General features: G+C 42.8%; 1 protein-coding gene across 1 annotated transcript in view; it reads left to right on the top strand.

Annotated features, from left to right (window-relative positions):
• Positions 1-21,477, top strand: part of LOC128687263 (glucose dehydrogenase [FAD, quinone]-like) — a 69,636-nt gene extending 48,159 nt beyond the window's left edge. Inside the window, exons 6-14 of the mRNA XM_070098365.1 lie at positions 1,274-1,395; positions 2,673-2,729; positions 5,151-5,264; positions 12,007-12,163; positions 13,060-13,217; positions 14,162-14,339; positions 14,623-14,696; positions 15,434-15,585; positions 18,735-21,477. Of these exons, the coding sequence (XP_069954466.1) occupies positions 1,274-1,395; positions 2,673-2,729; positions 5,151-5,264; positions 12,007-12,163; positions 13,060-13,217; positions 14,162-14,339; positions 14,623-14,696; positions 15,434-15,585; positions 18,735-18,903 (1,181 nt within the window). The 3' untranslated portion in view covers positions 18,904-21,477. The remainder of the gene's footprint in view (positions 1-1,273; positions 1,396-2,672; positions 2,730-5,150; positions 5,265-12,006; positions 12,164-13,059; positions 13,218-14,161; positions 14,340-14,622; positions 14,697-15,433; positions 15,586-18,734) is intronic.
• Positions 21,478-22,454: the final 977 nt, after the last annotated feature.

Raw genomic sequence — 22,454 nt, 5'->3', positions numbered from 1 at the left:
GGTAATATCTTAATTTTTATTTCTACAAGTACATGTACAAGAAATACAGGCCTTCTAACATCAGTGACATACTGCTAAGTATATAAAAAAAAACCTTGTTATACAGAGTATTTTGGGCAAATTAGGTCAATTTTGTCCTCAGAATGCAACCCACAGCAGTCTACTAACACCCAGGAACCTATTTTACTGATAGGCGAACATGGACAGCAGGTTTCTTAAGGAAACACGACCTAATGTTTTCAGCCGTACCAGGGAATCGATCCCCTGACCTCAGTGTAGCTGAACATCCCTTGGCCTACCCGAGTTAATGAGGAAGTTATGTGCAACACAGGTATCTTCATTACGGAAATTTTTCACAGTTTATTTAACTTAATATCTTCATTATGCACACCAAACCCATCCTGTGGGCCGTAGTCAAAAGATTACAAGAGATACCTGGAGTATACCTGGAGAGGATTTCGGGAGTCAACGCCCCCGCGGCCCGGTCTGTTACCAGGCCTCATGGTGGATCAGGGCCTGATCAACCAGGTACATATTGTGTCCAGGGACTGGGCCCCAAAGTTTTGATAGTTGAACAAGTTACAAAAGTAATGAACTTTTACATGTCTATATCTGGTCACAATCATGACCAATTTACAAAGGTAATGAATCAACAGTCTAATATAGAAGTGACTGCAAAACTGTCAGCAAAAGAAGTGGAGTTAATTAACTGTAGTGGGCGGTATTCTGGAGAGGAATGCTTTGCTTTCTTGGGTTATCCTAGATTATAGTCTTCCCTACAAAATATTCTGCATAATACATTTGTAAAAACCAATGTAAAAATCTAAAATTGTGTATGAGGTCTAAATAAAAATTTACCCTTATTCCCGCTCAAGAGATATACACCGAGGAGTGTATGTCTGTGTATATATGCTGAGAGTTTATTGTAATTCCCACATTATGGATTAATCTTCTTGATTTGCCTGTACTCTCCCTGCCCGGGTCTTTTCCAGATGGTGACCCGGCCTTGGCTCCTTGATTTGGGAGTGTCTGAGACCTATGTCTGCCATGGGAGGAGGTACAAGTACCTTGTACATCTTCTGGGACCAACTGTCCCCAGGCCTAGCCCCGTTCCCCGCCCTCACAGGGCTCGTAGGGAGAAGCTAGGCCTCTGGTCTGTCATCACTATATTCGTGATTAAACTATTCTTGACTGGTGATAAACAGGTTATATGCACGTTTAATGACCCTATTGTAGACGATTGGCTTTAAACTACACAAACCAACTTTCGCAGGTTTTAGCGTACCGGATATGACTATTAAGGATGGTTGGCGCTGGACCACTGCAGAGGCGTACCTCAAGCCGGCAGCTGATCGTCGAAACCTTCATGTTGTTCTCAACGCCCATGTGACGCAAGTGAGTAATCATTGTTAATAAGCAAGTTTATTCGGGTATACACACAGTTACATACATTATCATACACAGCATATGTGTAGAGAACCTTGGATAACCCCCCAAAAAAAAGTCAGACGGAGTCTCTTATTCCCAGTGGGGTCCTTTGAAAAGGTAAGTAATTTACACTCAGATGAGACAACACAGCCACCTTTTTTGACTTTCTCGGGTTAACCTGGGTAATCTACACATATGCTGCCATGTATAAAAATTTATGTAACTGTATTTATGTGTACCTGTACCTTAATAAACTTAGTGGCCGTTAACTATTTAAAAAGTTTAGTTACCCATTCAATACAACTCGTTTTCTTCTATAACTTATTTTTCTGCACAAACTAAAGTAAATCTTAATTTTCTTTATCACTCATTTTGGTTTATATTTTTTTTATGGGGTGGATCCTAATGCATATAGAAAACATATACTTCTAGAAAACTATGTAGAAGGTATGTGAAGAGAAAGGTATATACTTCAACAACTGAAAAAACATTAATTATTTCGTCTTATATTTTGTCGGATCCGAAGTGAAAGTTAGTTTAATATCTAAACTTGTGTTTTATAAGCAAATTTTAGGGTGGTGAAAGACTTGACTCAAGAATATCAACGCAGTTTTCTATCACAAAATTATGTACATCATAGTCTATGGCAGAGTTTTTATTGTCACACTCCATCAGGGAAACCGGCAGGCCGGACTTGAGTCCTGGAGATGGGAAGTACAGTGCCTGCACTCTGAAGGAGGGGTGTTAATGTTGCAGTTTAAAAACTGTAGTGTAAAGCACCCTTCTGGCAAGACAGTGATGGAGTGAATGATGGTGAAAGTTTTTCTTTTTCGGGCCACCCTGCCTTGGTGGGCCACCCTGCCTTGGTGGGCCACCCTGCCTTGGTGGGCCACCCTGCCTTGGTGGCCACCCTGCCTTGGTGGGCCACCCTGCCTTGGTGGGAATCGGCCAGTGTGATAATAAAAAAAAAATTTCATTACCGCACAGGATGGTGTCTCAGTAATACTCCACTATACTTCACACAGGATGGTGTCCCAGTAATACTCCACTATACTTCACACAGGATGGTGTCTCAGTAATACTCCACTATACTTCACACAGGATGGTGTCTCAGTAATACTCCATCACACAGAAAGCTTTTCCTTTGATACTAAATCACACAACTTGTGTACACTGTACATGTCGTTGTAGACATTAAGATTATTATTAGTTTTATTATTATTAATGATGATTTTTTCTGACAGATTATGTTTGACCAGAACAAGCGGGCGGTGGGAGTTCGATTCGATCACAAAGGAGAGGTGAGTCAGATTTAGATTTTAGATTTTGCCACCGAAGTGGCTAGTTTATTGTGCACCCCATATCCATCCTGTGGACGGTAGCGCGAGAGCTGAACTCTCTTGAGGTGAGTCAGTCCCTCCATTACACAAGCTTGCAGTTCCTGGTGGAGATGGTAGTATGTTTGTCAGCCAAATTACTAACACATCTCTCGAAGCGAGTCATAGTCAGGCGACGACCCTCTCAGTGATGATTTTAATCCATTTGCCTGTGAGAACTAAAGATCATATTACGTAGAAGGCATTTTTTTTCTTCTCACATTCTAAGTGTCCATGATTCGGTCACGGCACGGGTGGAAACGTTTAGAATTTCACGTTTCCATACACTTAGCAGTAGGTGCCTGGGTGTTAGTCCACCGTTGTGGGTGGCATCCCAGGGAATGATGTATTACACACTTGTGTAACAAGTGTTAAATTCATCATCCTGTCGATTCTCTGAGCCGTTTATCAACATCCCGGAGGATGGTAGTATACCTTAGATACCTGTTGAGGTTTGATGTGAATTGAGGTACGATAACAACTCATAGTCTGTAAAATTTATGTGTATAAAAAAATATTAATTACAGCTTTAAAAAACGTTAATTTGTAAACATTTCATTCTGAGAACACCTATAAACTATGTACACTGTTACACCTTAATTTTGAGAAAATGACGATGTATTGAACTAGAATGGTAAGTAAACACCAATAAATGGTGTAAATGGCACTTAACCTTTGTTGGAATAGTTTAGGCTATTTAAAGTGATTAGTCAATGAAATAAATAATCAAGAAAGAGAATAGGTTATAATCATGACTATTGGGGAGTTTGAGGGAATGGATGGGGAAAGTGGTTAGGAGGATAGGAGGAACTGGGGTGTCGGTGCTGAGAGCGCTTAGCCTTGATATTGCAGGGGTGGGTGAGAATATTGCAAGGGGAGTAGCATATATAATGGTTGATTTCGTGTATATATCGTGGGGAGTGTGAGGGAAGAGTAATGGGGAGGTGAGAAAACGGGTTTTAGCGACTACGTTTTGTAGTACAATGAACAGGAATCGGGAGGTGTATGGGAGGAGATGGGATACAATTTTCCTTGTATGAATCTTAGTCGTGGCTTCGTCTCTGTAGATGCCTTCCTCTCCCACTACATTGTAAAGTGTTCCAAACTTCAGAACACCCGTGACTTAACCTGATTCCTCAGTTTTTCTTCTTCTCCCTCTTCCCCTTTCCTCTTTCCTTTTTTTGTCTTCCTTTCTTCTGTCGCGTGTTTCTGTTCCTTCATTATTCATTTCATCACTTCCCCTTCCCCCCACCTCTGTGCACTTGCTCTCCCTCTGTGGGCACCTAGCTCCCTTGCAGTGCTCCCCTTTCTTTGTATTTGACTGGCTCCTCCTCCTCCTTAATTCCCCACTACTACCACTGCCACTACTACTACTACTACTACTACTACTACTACTACTACTACTACTACTACTACTACTACTACTACCACCACTACCTCTTCCTGCCTATATATAGCCGTCCTGCTACACTTTGGTTAGTGTGACTTTGTAAATGGTCCAAGTCGGACCGAAACGTCGTCGTAAGCTCGTCTCTTCTATGTGCGGGTTATTTGTGTATGGGATGGAGATTTCGCTGAGGGTTACAAGTCCATCACTGTTGGGGAGTTGCTGGGGTTGTGAGGGGGGAGTGAGTGGGTTCAGCAGTAGAGTAAAGCGTTAGTTAAGGGGGGGGGGAGAGAACAAACGAGCGGTGGGTTGTGCGTGCATGCGCGCGGGGGAGTGGGATGCGTGAGTGAGAATGGTGGTATGAAATGGGATAAGTGGGTGAAATTTAATGGGGGATTTCACCCTATTTTAAAGCTCCCTGTTCATGAGTGCACTAGAGTTCATACGTTCTTCGTGTGAGTGTGTTTAAGTGCATGTTATATGGTAAGGGAAGAATAAATGTTGGTTAGTGGTGAGCAGGTTGAGTTTTACACTTTCACAGTTTGTTCCACCATAAGGTAGGTGGAAACGTACGGTGTATCGTTGAATGAGAAATGTTGTTGGTTGGATAGTTATTTAACTTTTGTTAATTAAGGACAGGGCTCTGTGGGTAGCGGAGATATGAGCGCCTTATTAGACATTGACGACGGCCTTTTGTAGCTATGTACAATATTAGATGAAGTCATTCACTGACTGCATGGGACAGCAAAAACGGTAGGATCTGATTCCCATTGTAAATAAAAAAAAAATGACTATAATTTTTAAAGTGGTGGGGTGGTAAGCCAGTGGAAGGCCTCGGTCAGATGACCAAAAGCTCCAGTGCCAGGAAACACTTGTCCTGTTTCCTGACAAACCTAACCTAACCTAGTCAATAAAATCCTAGTTTTAGCTGTTATCATTAACTATTCCCTGTATTGCAGAGTAAGACAGCGCTGGTAAAGAGGGAAATTATCGTGAGCGGCGGAGCCATATCCTCTCCCCAGATACTGATGGTGTCTGGCGTTGGACCGGCCAAACATCTTCATCAACATGGTGTGAGTTGTTTTGGTATTAGGGAATATATGTGTGTGTATACTGAGAGGTACACCTCGGTGCATATACACTCAGAGTTTACTTTTATCTATATTTAAGGGATGAAATATTTTTGAGGGGCGATGTGCAACCGTAATGACCCTCATGTAGTCCATAGGATTTAAGCCCAATTAACAGTTCAGAGACAAAACCCTTTATCGGCCCAACGTTTCGTACACAGGTGAGTTTTTCCAAGTCTTGTAAGAACACATCTGTGTTCGAAAAGGTGTATCAGTGATTGCTGTGTTGGTTATCAGTGCGTGTGGGTTCTACCGTACATAATATAAACTCTTAATTTATCCAAGAAAAACTGGTTGAGTAGTCTTTTTTTTTTTTATATTTTATTTAAAAACTTCATGTACAGATATTAATAGGTACATATACAAAAAAATGATCAAGGACAACATCAGTAAATCAATATATAAACACAAAACAATCCAGGCAACATCTGCCAGTCTACTATATACAAGTTTTTATAACATATCACAATTTAAGAAGGAATAAAGTTATAATAACAAAGGCCACAAAATGGCTATTAAGAAAACTCCTAAAATTACAACCTCAACACAATAATGCTCCAAGCTTAATGACAATCACCCATAATACCTCCCTCAACAAATACACCAGACCTACAATATGCCTTATTAAGAAACCTGTGCTGCAACACAGGTGACCCATCATCCCCCCCCCACTCACACATACACATTGAAAACTAACCCTATCACCAACCTGAATAATCATGACATTAATTATCCTCAATTTAGGATTATTATGTCACATGTCACTTGAGGAAGCATTATTTACAACCATGAATGGTACAGGACTACCAAAATTACAATACCTTAAATAAGAACAATAATAATAGGTAATTACTACCAAAACTGATGCTGGCCCACGTTACAATAAAACTAAAATAACTCAGTGCTTCAAGGAAATAGTGAAAGGAAAACCCTCTCAAGAAAATTCAAATTCAATTGCAATACCAGTGTAAGTGGAACATAATACGCTACCAAAGAAATATACATGTTATATAATTTATAGGTTATACATTAATACATGTTATATATTTAATCTGCTCCTTACACCTTCCCCATCAAGGGCACTAAGCAAAACTTATCTTGCACAACCTCTCATCTGGTCACACACTAGTACCTCCAATCACACCCAACCACATCACTGCATTCCCAAGGAGGTGAGCCCGTTGAAATCCCCTGAACCCCCCCCCCCCTTTTACCAACCCACTCACCCCGGCAGTTAAAGCCCCTTATAACGCCAATAAAATCCCTATTGTTAGTCCTCTATAACCTTCAGAAAAATACTCTTCCCACCTTTTCCCAAAAATGTCTCTGTTGCGACACAAAGTACGATAAAACGTCGCCGCCAAAGTCCTTCTCAGCACATCCCCACCCACCTTCCCCCTCATACCCCATAAAACATATATGTAGTCCACGATGACATATGCTAAACCTCTTACCACACTCTCCTCCACACCACTCATATCAAGACTCAACGCTCGCAATACCGCCACACCTTGGCCCCCCACCCTCACCACTACCTTACGCATCCATACCCTGATGCACTCCAAACCTTCACAAAAATAGACGACATGATACGCAGTCTCTTCCCCACTGCATCTGCCACACCCCCCACCCTCAATAACCCTCCTGTCTCGGAGCATCGCTCCCGTTGGCAAAATCCCATGCAGGAAACGGTACATAACCTCACGCGCCCTAGGTCGTATCCTTAATGTACTAAACCTTCGCCATATTACATCCCATGCATACATGGGGTAGATCCCTTCAACCGGCGCCACTACATGTTTCTCTAACAATTTACACAACGTTCCCACCTTTACTTTTCCTGGTTCCCTGGCTAACATTAAGGCGCGTAACACTGTCTCGCATTCCTTCATTTCCGCCCCTCCATACCATTGCCTCAGGTGAGCATGTACCTTATCTAGCTGACCCTCCCTCCATCCACCTGCACTCATCACTTCCCTCTTAATAAACACACATTTCACGCGCTTTCTCAAGTCCAACAAACCCAACCCTCCCCTACATACCGGCAATGTCACTACCTCCCTTCGCAACCAGTTGCACCCTGAACCCCACAAAAATTTGAACACCATTCTAAGAATACTCGTGATCGCCGTTCCTGTTAACGGCATCACAGCCGAAACAAACCAGACTTTACTATATAGTAATACATTGATGACAATTACACGCTGCCTAAGGGTTAAATGGTGAGGTCGCAGCATTCCCAAACGTCGCTGCACCTGTTCCACCATCCTATTCGAATTGCTAACCCTTGCAGCACTCAGGTCAGCCTCATACATGACACCGCAGATTTTCAGACTCCCGGTCCTCCGCTGCACAACATCACATCCCCACTCTAATCTCTCTGTCCACTCTCCCAGCCCCATGATCATTGACTTTTCCAGATTTACCTTCATCCCAGTAGCTCTCCCAAAAGTGTGTACAACTTCCCCCAAAAGTCCTAACCGTGTCTCCTCACTTGCCAAAATAGTGGTATCATCAACATAGCCCACCAAACCAGGCCACGGCTTCAGCTCACCATCCCTCCCCCCCGGCCTTAGACGATCCTCCACCATCCTATAAAAGGGATCCTGAACACATGCAAACAATATTTGTGATAAAGGACATCCCTGCCGAAGACCCCGCTCCATGTTGACACCCCCCCCCACACACCCATTGATTTGCACCCTTACCTTCGCATTTGAGTACAGCGTATCCACCCACCCCACTATTTCTTCGCCAAACCCCTGTCGTAGGAGAATATCCCTCAAAGCCTTTCTTTCCACCCTATCATAAGCCCCTTGCCAATCCAGCGCCACCAACGCTCCTCTTTCCCTTTCCATGTCCTCCAGGAACCCCTTGATAATCCCGTGGCCCACGCTCATTGACCTACCAGGTAAACCAAACTGAGACTCAAACACGACCCTCCCCACAACACATTTAAGCCGATTCCCAAGAATTTTCGCAAATAATTTATAATCAGCACAAAGCAATGAAATGGCTCGATAATCCCGAAGGGTACTCTGCTGTTTACCCTTTGGGACCAACACCACCACCGCCGTTGCCTGAGATTCTCCCATCTTACCTCCGTCTTTCATGGCATTCATTAACCTTACTAGGAAACCCCTAAGCAGACCCCAGTGCTGTACATAAAATTCGCTAGGTAAACCATCGATCCCGGGTGCCTTACCCTTCCTCATGTCCATAAGGGCTCTCCATATTTCCCCCTCCTCAATGACCCCACCCAGTGCCTCCCGATCACTCCTCCCCAGTTTGCACGGCACATACTCACATACCTTCCCAAGAACCTCACCATCCACCCCACTACTTTTCCCGTATTCCTCAAACCATCTATCTGCATATGCACTCATCCCCTTGGTGTCCCTTAATACCTGACCCTCTCTAAAACCCCCCACAGAAGATATGACTTGCAAACCTGGTATTGTAGTCGTTCGCTGTCGTACCTTCTGTCCTCGCAGCACACAAGCTGATGGCTTGTCGCCCCAGAGTACTTCGTCTAACCCCGCCTGTACCCGTACAGCTGCAAAACGTTCTTCTTGCAAATCCCGTATTCTGTCCTTCAACATGTGTATATCCTCCACCGGGTACACCCCGGCCACCGCCCCCCCCTCGTAACAATTCCGTAATCTAGATTCTAAGTAATTTGACAAGCCATACCGCAATTGATTAATGCGTTTGCCCTCCCTCACATAAAAATGACGTATTCGTAACTTAGCCACACTATCCCACCATCCTACCACGTCTTCCTCAGTTCTTCTGTCGGCACAGAGCTGTTCCCAAAATGTTGCAAACGCTTCCACTCCCTCCCTATCCCCCAAAACCATCGTGTTCAGTTTCCAATAACTTCCCTGCCTACGAGCCAAAGCATCCCATCCCACCTCCACTAATACCGCCCTATGATCGGAAGACACCATCTCTATAGTTTTAAAAGACTCTACCAAAACCCTCCGAGATAAATATAACCTGTCCAAACGAGCCGCATATCCCCTTCTTATAAACGTATGTTCCACCTCCCACAGACCTCCCCCGAATGCATCACGTAACTGAAGATCTCTAAGCAGGCCCCCCAAGACTGAGGAAAAATATCCCGCTCCTCTGGGTTCCACGTCTGTCTTCTTAATTACACAATTCCAATCCCCCCCCACAATCGCGACAGACGGTAACGTGCGTAGGTAATACACGAGCTCCTCCCGCACAAAATCCATCTTCACTTTCACGTCACTTTCTGCTGGGGCATACACACACACAAACGCCACTCTCTCTCCCATCCACCATCCTTCCACACGTAAAACTCTCCCCCCTCCCCCCCCCCTCTTTCCTATGCAATACAAACGGGCTCGCCTCCCTGATCAACACACCCACTCCTCCTTTTAAACGCTCAGACGGCAACACATAAGCCTGAAACCCAGGGACCACTAATTCACGACCAAGCTTAAAATTGTGCTCCTGCACAAAAGCTACGTCAACCTTATACCTATTCAAAAACATCCTGAAGCACTCCCGTTTAACACCATCACACAGACCATTAATATTTATTGTTACACACCTGAGGCCAGCTTAAGGTTTCCTTCCCCGCCTCATGTCAAGATTCTTCCCTTTCAGACTGTTCCCCTGGACTGTGCCTTTGCCACATTTTCCCCCCTCCTTCCCAACCATCCCCCCCCCCTTCTGTTGTGGCCCTCTCGCAGAGTCACTCTGGGTACCAGAACCCCATGTCTTTTTCCCCGGCCTTTGCGCCGGTGTCAGAACATCGTCCGAATCTGACGCTGCTGCCCTTTTCCTTGTAGCTCCCTCAGTTTCCATATCTGAGTCCTGGGAGCCAGCACAATGGACTTCCACCTCTACCACCCTTAATCCGCCTCCATGCCCCTCCATGGCACTCGCACTGTCCACCACAGGTGCCACCTGATCCTCCCCTTCCCCACACACACCTTCCACCCTGATCCCAGGGTCTTGTTCGCTGTAACTCTCCCCCTCCGTAGACTGTAACATAGCCTGTATCACCGTCTCCAACTCCTCCTCAATAGCCTTCACTGCCGCGCCCTCCTGTACCTCCTCACTTGACAACTGTACTGTTGATGGGGCAGGTGATTCATGGATCACCACTTCTTCCGATTCCCCAGGAGGAGCCACCACCACGTCACTCCACATGCGACCACGCCCTCCTCCTTGCACCCGTTCTTCTTTAGGCATTGGGTGCTCATGCGCAGGTGCTCCGCCCCTTGCCGGCCCAGGAGCCACTGTTGATGGGCCAGGTGAGTCATGGATCACCACTTCTTCCGATTCCACTGGAGGAGCCACTACCTCTTCACTCCACATGCGACCACGCCCTCCTCCTTGCCCCCGTTCTTCCTTAGGCATTGGGTGCTCATGCGCAGGTGCTCCGCCCCTTGCCGGCCCAGGAGCCATACTCCGCTTGCCACAGTCTGCCGCCATATGGTCAAATTCGCCACACAGTCGGCACGTACGCCTCTGCCCCGCATACGCTACCATTACCTGGGTTCTAAACTCCTCGAGATATACATACGAGGGTATAGGATGCCTAAGCGTCATCTTGAGATTAAAAGAACCCTCAGGAAATCCTGTGTAAGCACCTTTTACCCATTTGCCAGGTTGGGCCAGATGTACAGTTCCATAACGTTCGAAAACATTTCGAATATCTACCTCATCAGCCTCAAAAGGCACGTTGCGGAGCTTAACCCACGAATAATGTCGTGAGACATCAATCAACTTGACCCTCACTGCCGGTGTTACAGTAATGCAGACGTCTTGGTAACGATCAACCAAAGCCTCGTATACTTGAGCAGTTAGCACTTTCACGAAAATTCTATATACACCATTCAGTGCCACTCCATATAAATCCTCGTCTCTGATGCCATATGTCTCTCGTATAATTTTGGGCAATAACACATCGACTGACGTAGGTGTTAAAGCCCCACTAATAAGTTCAATGCCCACAGTATTCACTCTCCTGCGAACACCTGGCGCCATGTCGTTGACTGATTAGCTCGTCTGGGAAACAGTAGAGGGGTGCAAAGCACGTCCGCACTCTACCTCATCCAGGCAGCGAATGCACAACACCTCCTCGTACCACTGCTGTCAGGTTACTGAGGAGCGTCAGGCAAGGGGGTCTGCACGGCCCAATAGCGATGCAGACAATGGTTGAGTAGTCAGTGGGTTATTAGGAGTACCTTATTAGTTAATTTAATGCTTAAGTAGCTGTATTCTACACTCAGGTCACAGGTTCAATAGTCTGGTAGACAACGCTCTCGCTTCACAAGCTGAGTGTCCGTGGTTCGATCCCTAGCAAGGGTGAAAACATTGGGTTTGTTTCCTTACTCATATTGGCCTGTTCACCTTGCAAGCAAGTAGTACTAGCGTGTCAGTAGACTGGTGTGGGTGGCATCCTGGGGGACAAGATTGAAGGACTACAATGGAAATACGACAGACAGTCCTCGATGACGCACTGACTTCGGTTATCCTGTGTGGCTAACCCTCCAGGGTTAAAAATCGTAACAAAATTATATCACTTAACACTAGGCTCTGTTTACCGCTTACGTGAGTGGTCATTCTCTCTCTCTCTCTCTCTCTCTCTTACACACTAATAACATTATGTTCACTATTACTCTGCCTCTCTCCCCTCGGTCAGATACCGATAGTGGCCGACGTACCTGGGGTGGGCCAGAACCTTCAGGACCACGCCTCCATCTTTGGTCTCTCGTGGACCACTTCTCCAGGCACTACCATCAGCTTGCTCACCCTCGCCAACCCCACAGCCCTCGCTGATTACATCTTCAGGAGGAAAGGTCAGTTCTTGTGAGCACGACTTCTGCCATTGCTGTCGCTCCTCTCCTTGCTTCTATTCCTCCTCCTCCTCCTCCTCCTCCTGTTCTCGTAGTTCCTCCTTTATCTCTTCCTGTAGCTACTTTTCTTTTTATTGTTGCTGGTATTCCTCATGTAGGTCCTCATCCTTTCCTGTGACTCTTCATTCTCTTCTTTTAGCTTCTCCTCCTCCTATGTACCTGCGTCCCATTTTTTTTATTTTCCTCGTTTCTGTAACCTGTCGCCTTCCTGTAGGTTGTTCTCGTATTCCTGTCGCAAGTCCTCATCTTGTAGGTTGTTCTCGTATTCCTATTGCAAGTCTTCTTCCTGTAGTTCCTCCTACTTCTGGATATCATGTGTCCTAGAATCTACTGTGTACGCTTGTCACTCTTCCAGCATGTCAATGAGGAAGACACATGTGCAACGGTTGGTACCTTTGTTTTGATTGAAACGTTTCGTCTACACAGTAGGCTTCATCAGTCAAATACTAAGGCAGCAGATGTAGTAGCGAAGTAAATTTGATGTAATCGGTCTATCAGCGTTGGAGAAATGGTTTCTGAGGTGGTCAGTCCATCAGCCTTGAGAAGTGTTAAACCGAGGGACTGACCACATCTAATACTACAGTTTCCCCGGGTTAATGGACTGATTACATCTTTACTTCGCTGCTAAGCCGTCTACCTCTGTATTTAACTGAAAATGCTAACAATAAAGATATCCAACTGTGGCACATGTCTCTCTTTCTTCAACTTTTCGGTGTTATGTACCTTTTTCAACTCGTTAGGTAGACGTGCCCATGTGCAACAAACATATTGTCGGTAATTCTACCAGCATTATTTCATTTTTCAACATATTCTCCCAGCATCTTGTACGCCTTCTGCAGGTCCCTTCTCAACGCCCATCGGAATAGAGGGTCACGCGTGGATCGAGGCTGACGAAGGAGATCCGTACTGGCCCGAGCTGCAGTTCCTGTTCATCTCTGGCACCGCTATGTTCGACAATGGAATAGCAATACCTGACCTTATTGGCTACAATAGACAGGTGAGTTTCAGGAGCTCTTATTTCTATAATATTCGCCAGAACAGTGTCCTGACACGGGGCTCAGTCTTACGACAACCCGCTAGGATAATTGTGGTCATTTTCTTTGTCAGGAAAGAGAACAATTTTCAGATCTTGTTGATTTATTAATCAGGAAAGAGGACAAGCGCTTCTCAACATGGGTCTTAATCTTATGGATGACCCGTGTCAGGTAGTGATACAACACACTGAGGTCATAATGACCCTGATTCATCCACTGAAAATACCTTTATAAAAATCCTTTCGGTCCTTGGACTCTGGTCACTTCAAATATCTCTTCACCAACAGTCAACAATACTTTAATACCTAATACAGAGATTAAAGTCAATTTTCAGTGTAGATACACTGAGAGACATACATCTGTCAGTATATAACGTTAATAACACAATAAAGTTAAGCAAGCAAGTTACTGTTCCATTAAATTGGATTTCTTGATGATCTGTAGGGAGTGAGGATTGCGTTGTGAGAAATATTATGACCATGATATAGGTAGTATATACCATGATGTATGTGGAGTGATCAGATATAATTCTTAGCATGTAGGCAAGACTTGCAAATTCTCATACATATATTGATGTCCAGTCAATGTTTCGGCGACAAATTAGTCGATAAATGCTCTGAGAGGTTGCCAAGTCCTTCACATCTTCGCATTTTATATGCAGTGATGCTGTATTCTCATCTTGCTAGCGGAAGGTCTCGATCAGACGACTAAAACCTCCAGTTGTTGGTCATCATATGACTAAGACCAGCGTCAGGAAATACTTGTCCTCATTCACATATCATTCACATGCACACACACTCCTGTATGAGTGTGTGTGCATGTGAATGATTCCCTCCAGTCTCCAAGACTGGACTATAATAATTCTATATTATTAATAATAATTTGGTTTATTCCTTTTTTTTGGCAGTTCTTCTACGATTACTTTCTGCCCATTCAAGGTGAGGACGGCTTCAGCATCGCCCCGATGTTGACTCGAGCCAGAAGCCGGGGATCAGTCACCCTCAAGTCCAGCGATCCAAAAGCTCATCCAGTCATTGACCCCAACTACCTGAGTCATCCCACAGATGTGAAGAACTTAATTAAAGGTGTATATACGTGTGTGTGTGTGTGTGTGTATATATATATATATATATATATATATATATATATATATATATATATATATATATATATATATATATATATATATATATATATATATATATATATATATATATATTGAATTGCCAACGTACGTATATGTAATTAAATATATCGTAAGCAAGACTCTCTCTCTCTCACACACACACACACACACACACACACACACACACACACACACACACACACACACAAACATATTACCTAATTTTTACCTTTTAACGACAGGTGTGAAATTCGCGTTAGCTGTTGGCAATACCCCGGCCATGAAGGAGGGATTCAATGCGAAGTTTCACGATAAGGTAACCCACCCCTCTTATTCTTGTATTGTTTTATTCGTCAGGAAACAGGACAAGTGTTTCCTGGCGCTTGTCTCAGTATATCTAATTTCACTGTAAATGGTTTGTACACAGTCCAGTTACTTAGTTGTTTTAGCTTCTAAGGTTTAAGTAAGATATTACAAGGACCCCAAAATAAGTCACTTTGACATACACGTTACTATGTATGATAATTTATGTAACTGTAACAAAAAAATAGGCATAATACACTGACTAGAACAATACAAGAATAATCCGCACATAGGCGGGAGGAGCTAACCACGACGTTCGGTCCGACTTGGACTAAATACTCCCTCCTTCTCTCCCGTTTGTTAGTGTGGCTGTAAATGGTACAAGTCGGACCGAAACGTCGTCGTAAGCTCCTCTCTCCTATGTGAGGGTTATTCGTGTATTGTTTAACTGTATTTATGTGTACCCGTACGTAAATAAACTTACATATGATGATTTGCCACTGGAGATTTTGGTCATCTGACCGAGGCCTTCCACTGGCTTCCCACTCCACCACTATAAAAAATTAACAGTTATATGCTTATATTGTTGTTATGGTCTGTAATACTGAATTGTATTTTGAAAGAAATTTTAACTCATAGCAAACTTAATGGTGCCTTCTCAGTATTGTTTTATAGTATATTAGTATTAGTATTATTATTATTATTATTATTATTATTATTATTATTATTATTATTATTTCCTCTCTACAGGTGGTTCCTGGGTGCGAACACTTCATAGTTGGAACAGATGAATACTGGGAGTGCCTAATTCGCCACTTGACCGCTACCACTTATCACTTCGCCGGCACTTGCAAGATGGCTCCTGGCTCTGACCCTTATGGCGTTGTGGACCACAATCTCAAGTAAGAGTTTCCGGAGTAGACGAATAAAGCCTATTAACTACACGAGGGCCATTAGGCCTTCGTGTAGTTAATAGGCTTTATTTAATTCCTATTTTAGGAATTAAATGATTTGGCGAGGTTCAAGTGTACAGCAGCCCTGATTGCCTTCGCGCTGTGTTTTGCAGAAGATAGCACTTTTCCTGGCAATATAAACTGTTTATATTATATATAAACTAGCTAAACATAACTGTAGTAACTTCCATAACAAAGTATCCTCACGTCAAGTCACAGAACGAGTTGGGATCGAACCCATGGCAAATAAGTTATGAAATTCATTGACGGGTTTGTTTTCTGGCTTGAAGGTGTTAAGTCTCACGTGTCGTGAGTTAAATCCTCATGTCTGGTAGCTCGGTTGCTAGCCCACTCAGCTCTCACACTGAGGTCCGGGGTTCGATCCCCGGTACGGTTGGAAACATTAGAACGTGTTCACCCATCAGTTCACCCATCAGTAAAATGGGTACCTGGGTGTTAGTGGACTGGTGTGGGTCGCATCCTGGGACAAAATTTACTTAATTTGCCCGAAATTCTCAGCATAACAAGCGGCTTTCTATATAGTAGTATGTCATTGATGTCAGCTATGGTCTGTATACCTTGAACATGTAGTAAATAAAGATTATTATTATTATTTTTAAGTGTATTTTGGCACAGATACACAGAAGTATAATTATCATACATGAGTAAATTACCTAGGATAACCCAAGAAAAAGGATCGGACAAAAAATCAGACGTCGTGTGTTCCCTACGAGTTCAGAGCTGCACCCATGACTGTAATAATGTGTGTGTGTGTGTGTGTGTGTGTGTGTGTGTGTGTGTGTGTGTACTCACCTATTTGTGGTTGCAGGGGTCGATTCATAGCTCCTGGCCCCGCCTCTTCACTGATTGCTACTAGGTCCTCTCTCTCCCTGCTCCATGAGCTTTATCATACCTCGCCTTAAAACTATGTATGGTTCCCGCCTCCACTACTTCACTTTCTAGGCTATTCCATGGCTTGACTACTCTGTGACTGAAGAAATACTTCCTAACATCCCTTTGATTCATCTGAGTCTTCAACTTCCAATTGTGACCTCTTGTGTCTGTGTCCCATCTCTGGAACATCCCGTATTTGTCCACCTCGTCTATTCCGCGCAGTATTTTATATGTCGTTATCATGTCTCCCATGACCCTCCTGGCCTCCAGTGTCGTCAGGCCGATTTCCCTCAACCTTTCATCGTAGGACAATCCCCGTAGCTCTGGGACTAATCTTGTTGCAAACCTTTGCACTTTCTCTAATTTCTTGACGTGCTTGACTAGGTGTGGATTCCAAACTGGTGCTGCATACTCCAGTATGGGCCTGACGTAAATGGTTTCTGGAGTTTATCTGGAGAGAGTTCCGGGGGTCAACGCCCCCGCGGCCCGGTCTGTGACCAGGCCTCCTTAGGTCAGTGTCCCAGGATGCGACCCACACCAGTCGACTAACACCCAGGTACCCATTTTACTGATGGGGAACATAGACAACAGGTGGAAAGAAACACGTCCAATGTTTCTACTCTGGCTGGGAATCGAACCCAGGCCCTCACCGTGTGAAGCGAGAGCGTTAACCACCAGGCCACCAGACAGAGTCTTGAACGACTCCTTACTGAGGTATCGGAACGCTATCCGTAGGTTTGCCAGGCGCCCGTATGCTGCAGCAGTTATCTGATTGATGTGCGCCTCAGGAGATATGCTCGGTGTTATACTCACCCCCAGATCTTTTTCCTTGAGTGAGGTTTGCAGACTTTGGCCATCTAAACTATACTGTGTCTGCGGTCTTCTTTGCCCTTCCCCAATCTTCATGACTTTGCATTTGGCAGGGTTAAACTCAAGGAGCCAGTTACTGGACCAGGCTTGTAGCCTGTCCAGGTCTCTTTGTAGTCCTGCCTGATCCTCATCCGATTTGATTCTTCTCATTAACTTCACATCGTCCGCAAACAAGGACACTTCTGAGTGTGTGTGTGTGTGTGTGTGTGTGTGTGTGTGTGTGTGTGTGTGTGTGTGTGTGTGTGTGTGTGTGTGTGTGTTGTATTTGTGACCAGATATAAACATATGAATAGTTCGTATCACTGTAACTTGTCCAACTGTCAGAACTCTGTGGTACAGCCCCTGGACCCATTATGTACCTCTGTAATGTTGAGGTACAGCCACTGGACCCATTATGTACCTCTGTAATGTTGAGGTACAGCCACTGGACCCATTATGTACCTCTGTAATGTTGAGGTACAGCCACTGGACCCATTATGTACCTCTGTAATGTTGAGGTACAGTCTCTGGACCCATTATGTGCTTCTGTAATGTTGAGGTACAGTTCTTTGACCCATTATGTACCTCTGTAATGTTGAGGTACAGTCCCTGGACCCATTATGTACCTCTGTAATGTTGAGGTACAGTCCCTGGACCCATTATGTACCTCTGTAATGTTGAGGTACAGTCCCTGGAGCCATTATATACCTCTGTAATATTGAGGTACAGTCCCTGGACCCATTATGTACCTCTGTAATGTTGAGGTACAGTTCCTGGACCCATTATGTACCTCTGTAATGTTGAGGCACAGTCCCTGAACCCATTATATACCTCTGTTATGTTGAGGTACAGTCCCTGGACCTATTATGTACCTCTGTAATATTGAGGTACGGTCCCTGGACCCATTATGTACCTCTGTAATGTTGAGATACAGTCCCTGGACCCATTATGTACCTCTGTAATGTTGAGGTACAGTCCCTGGACCCATTATGTACCTCCGTAATGTTGAGGTACAGTTCCTGGACCCATATGTGTAATCTTCTGAGATAGTGGCTCGTAAGTTGGACTGCGTGCGGCCAGCAGTAACAGCCTGATTGATCAGACCCTGATCCACCGGGAGGCCTGGTCATGGACCGGGCCTCGGGGGCGTTGATCCCCGGAATAACCTCCAGGTAAACTCCAGATAAGTCACTCTGACTTGTTTGGGTTATCCCAGGTTCTCTACACATATGCTGATATGTATGATAATCTATATAACTGTGTTTGTTAATACACAAATATACTTACCGCCGACAGGATGGATGATGTGTATAAAAAGATTTTAAACTTGCTAAAACCGTGTGTTGTATTTACAGAGTGCGGGGAGTGGCTGGACTTCGAGTAGCTGACGCTTCTGTGATGCCTTTGGTGGTGTCAGCCAATCCTAACGCCGCTATCATCATGATAGGAGAAAAAGTTGCTGACCTTATTAAAGCTGACTGGGGGGCTATTTCTCCCTACCCGCCTACGGTGGGTTACCTATGACCCTCTCCCCTGCTCTAGGGAAATGAAAATAAAACACAAAAACAGTAATACCAAAACTATCCACAACATAGTTGACAGGCTTACCTGGAGTGAGTTCCGGGGGTCAACGCCCCCGCGGCCCGGTCTGTGACCAGGCCTCCTTAGGTCAGTGTCCCAGGATGCGACCCACACCAGTCGACTAACACCCAGGTACCCATTTTACTGATGGGGAACATAGACAACAGGTGGAAAGAAACACGTCCAATGTTTCTACTCTGGCTGGGAATCGAACCCAGGCCCTCGCCGTGTGAAGCGAGAGCGTTAACCACCAGGCCACCAGAGCCCCATGGCTTGATGAAATGTCGTCTAATAAACTTACAAAAAAAGTTGATCTCTAATTTGTGGGTTAATTTTGAAAAGAAATAGATGTGTATTGCTCTACAAACTCGGAGTTTGAGTCAGATGATATTAGTGTCACTTGTAATATATCTGGAAATGACTGTCCCAACTTCCCGGTTCTAGGCTAGGCATTGTTCTCTAATACACAATATAAAATGGAGACACATATTAATATTACTTTCATAGTGAAGCGCTAAAAGCCTATGGAAAAAAAAGAGGCGCTGAGGTTTGACTTGGGGAAGGGTCACTCCGGTTCCTTGAAGCAAGACTCCTTTACATGTCATCGATCGAGGCGCTTAACTTTAAGCAAGAACAGCGATCTATCACATGACCTGACGTGGGTAAGAAAATCTGAAGTTATAACTCGACTCGACTCAAGAAATCGTAACCGCGGGTTCAATCCCGGCCGGGGGTATGGTTTTTTCTGAAGTTATATCTCATAAAACAAGTAAGCAATATCAATCAATCTCCTGAGTTTCTGTTGTCATGTGAAATTTTAAAATAGTTACCGCTCGTGAAATTCTAAAATAGTTACCCCTCACAAAATTTTAAAATAGTTACCCATAAAATTATAAAATAGTTACCATCCTAAAATTATATAATAGTAATCTCTCGTTAAACTTTAAAATGGTTACCCCTCGTGAAATCATAAAATAGTTACCCATCATGAAATTATAAAACACTTAACCCTTGTAAAAATATTAAAATAATTACCCATCGTGAAGTTCTAAAACAGTTACCCCTCGTGAAATTATAAAATAGTTACCCCGCGTTAAATTATAAAATAGTTACCCCTCTTCAAATTATAAAATAGTTACCCCGCGTTAAATTATAAAATAGTTACCCCTCTTCAAATTATAAAATAGTTACCCTTTATGAAATTTTAAAAGTTGCCTTCATAAAATTATAAAATAGTTACCCCTCTTCAAATTATAAAATAGTTACCCTTTATGAAATTTTAAAAGTTGCCTTCATAAAATTATAAAATAGTTATAGCTCGTGAAATTATAAATAATAATAACACTTTATATAAAATTTAAAATTCCATAGGGTGGAGAAAGGCGAAACATCGACAGGTTTGTGGTCAAAGATGTGAGCCTTTACTGGAACAACGTTTCGTTCTAATTGAAGGAAATTTCATGAGGGTTAACTATTTTAAAATATTATAACATGTACCTATATTATAATTTCAAGAGGTGTGATTATTTTATTATTTACGAGGGGTAACTGTTTTAGAATTTCACGAGGTGTAACTATTTTATATTTCATGAATGGTAATTTTTATAACTTCATGAGGGTAACTATTTTAGAATTTCATAAGGGCTAACTATTTTAGAATTTCACAGGGGGTAACCATTTTATAATTTTACGAGGTGTAATTATTTTAAAGTTTCAGGAAGGGTAACTTTTATAATTTAACGACGGGTAACTATTTTATAATTTCACGAGGGGTAACTTTTTATAATTTTATGAAGGGTAACTATTTTATAATTTTACGAGGGGTAACTAATTTATATTTCCATGCAGTGTAATTATTTATAATTAGCACTAAATTGTTGACTAAGTCAAAACACTTTTTTCTGTAGATGCCATAAAAAAATGATCATGAATGTGTATCAAGTGTAAGTGTGTGTGAGACACTTAAGTGCTTTGTCGTAAGTAGACAAGTGGAGGAAGTCACAAGTGGTAATTTTAAATCATTTTAGGGGAAGAACAGTATTTCGTGGTTGATGATTTAGACATACATTTAACAGTGGTATCTATTGATGGAACGTTTCGCCTATACAGTACGCTTCTTCAGTCAAAAACAGAGGCAACAAGTGTAGTAGTGATATGTAATCAGTCTATCAAACCTTGGAGAAACGGTATTTGAGGTGGTCAGTCCCTCAGACTGTTGCATATAGGTTTGAATCATCAATATTTCGTGGCTTTATTACAGCAGGTAAAGTGTTGTGCAATAAAGTGTAGTTCCCTTTTTAAGTCTCTTTGAATTACTGTCTATATTCTAAAGTTAATAGACCTAGTGAGTTAAGTTAGATTTGTCAGGAAACATAAGTAACTTTATTCAGGTATACATAAACAGATACATAGATTATCATACATAGCAGCATATGTGTAGAGAACCTGGGATAACACAAAAAAGTTAGTGACTTATTTCCATAACTAGTGAGTTAGTTATGTTTTGTGTGTAGTAAATTTTATTAATAAAATTTGTTTCAAATTCTATGTTTATTTAACCTTGAATTAATAAAGCAATTGGTTGGCTGGATTATTATGCGAGTTTGATTATCTTGTAAAGGTTGGTTGCTACTATCATTTTTTTAAGTAGTGGATGGTAAGCCAGTGGCAAGAATCGGTCACATTACTAAAAGTTCCAGTGGTGGGTCAGGAAACACTTGTGTATATATATATATAGTATATATATATATATATATATATATATATATATATATATATATATATATATATATATATATATATATATATATATATATATATATATATAGGAGAGTTTCAGTGGGGGGAAATAAATGGGATTAAATCTGGAGTATCTGAGAGAGTTAGAGCAAAGGAAGGGGTAGCAGTAATGTTGAATGATCAGTTATGGAAGGAGAAAAGAGAATATGAATGTGTAAATTCAAGAATTATGTGGATTAAAGTAAAGGTTGGATGCGAGAAGTGGGTCATAATAAGCGTGTATGCACCTGGAGAAGAGAGGAATGCAGAGGAGAGAGAGAGATTTTGGGAGATGTTAAGTGAATGTATAGGAGCCTTTGAACCAAGTGAGAGAGTAATTGTGGTAGGGGACCTGAATGCTAAAGTAGGAGAAACTTTTAGAGAGGGTGTGGTAGGTAAGTTTGGGGTGCCAGGTGTAAATGATAATGGGAGCCCTTTGATTGAACTTTGTATAGAAAGGGGTTTAGTTATAGGTAATACATATTTTAAGAAAAAGAGGATAAATAAGTATACACGATATGATGTAGGGCGAAATGACAGTAGTTTGTTGGATTATGTATTGGTAGATAAAAGACTGTTGAGTAGACTTCAGGATGTACATGTTTATAGAGGGGCCACAGATATATCAGATCACTTTCTAGTTGTAGCTACACTGAGAGTAAAAGGTAGATGGGATACAAGGAGAATAGAAGCATCAGGGAAGAGAGAGGTGAAGG

This window comes from Cherax quadricarinatus, chromosome 62 (genome assembly GCF_038502225.1).
Source record: "Cherax quadricarinatus isolate ZL_2023a chromosome 62, ASM3850222v1, whole genome shotgun sequence".
In the NCBI taxonomy this organism is placed as follows: domain Eukaryota; kingdom Metazoa; phylum Arthropoda; class Malacostraca; order Decapoda; family Parastacidae; genus Cherax; species Cherax quadricarinatus.
This window is presented reverse-complemented; position numbering and strand designations above follow the sequence as displayed.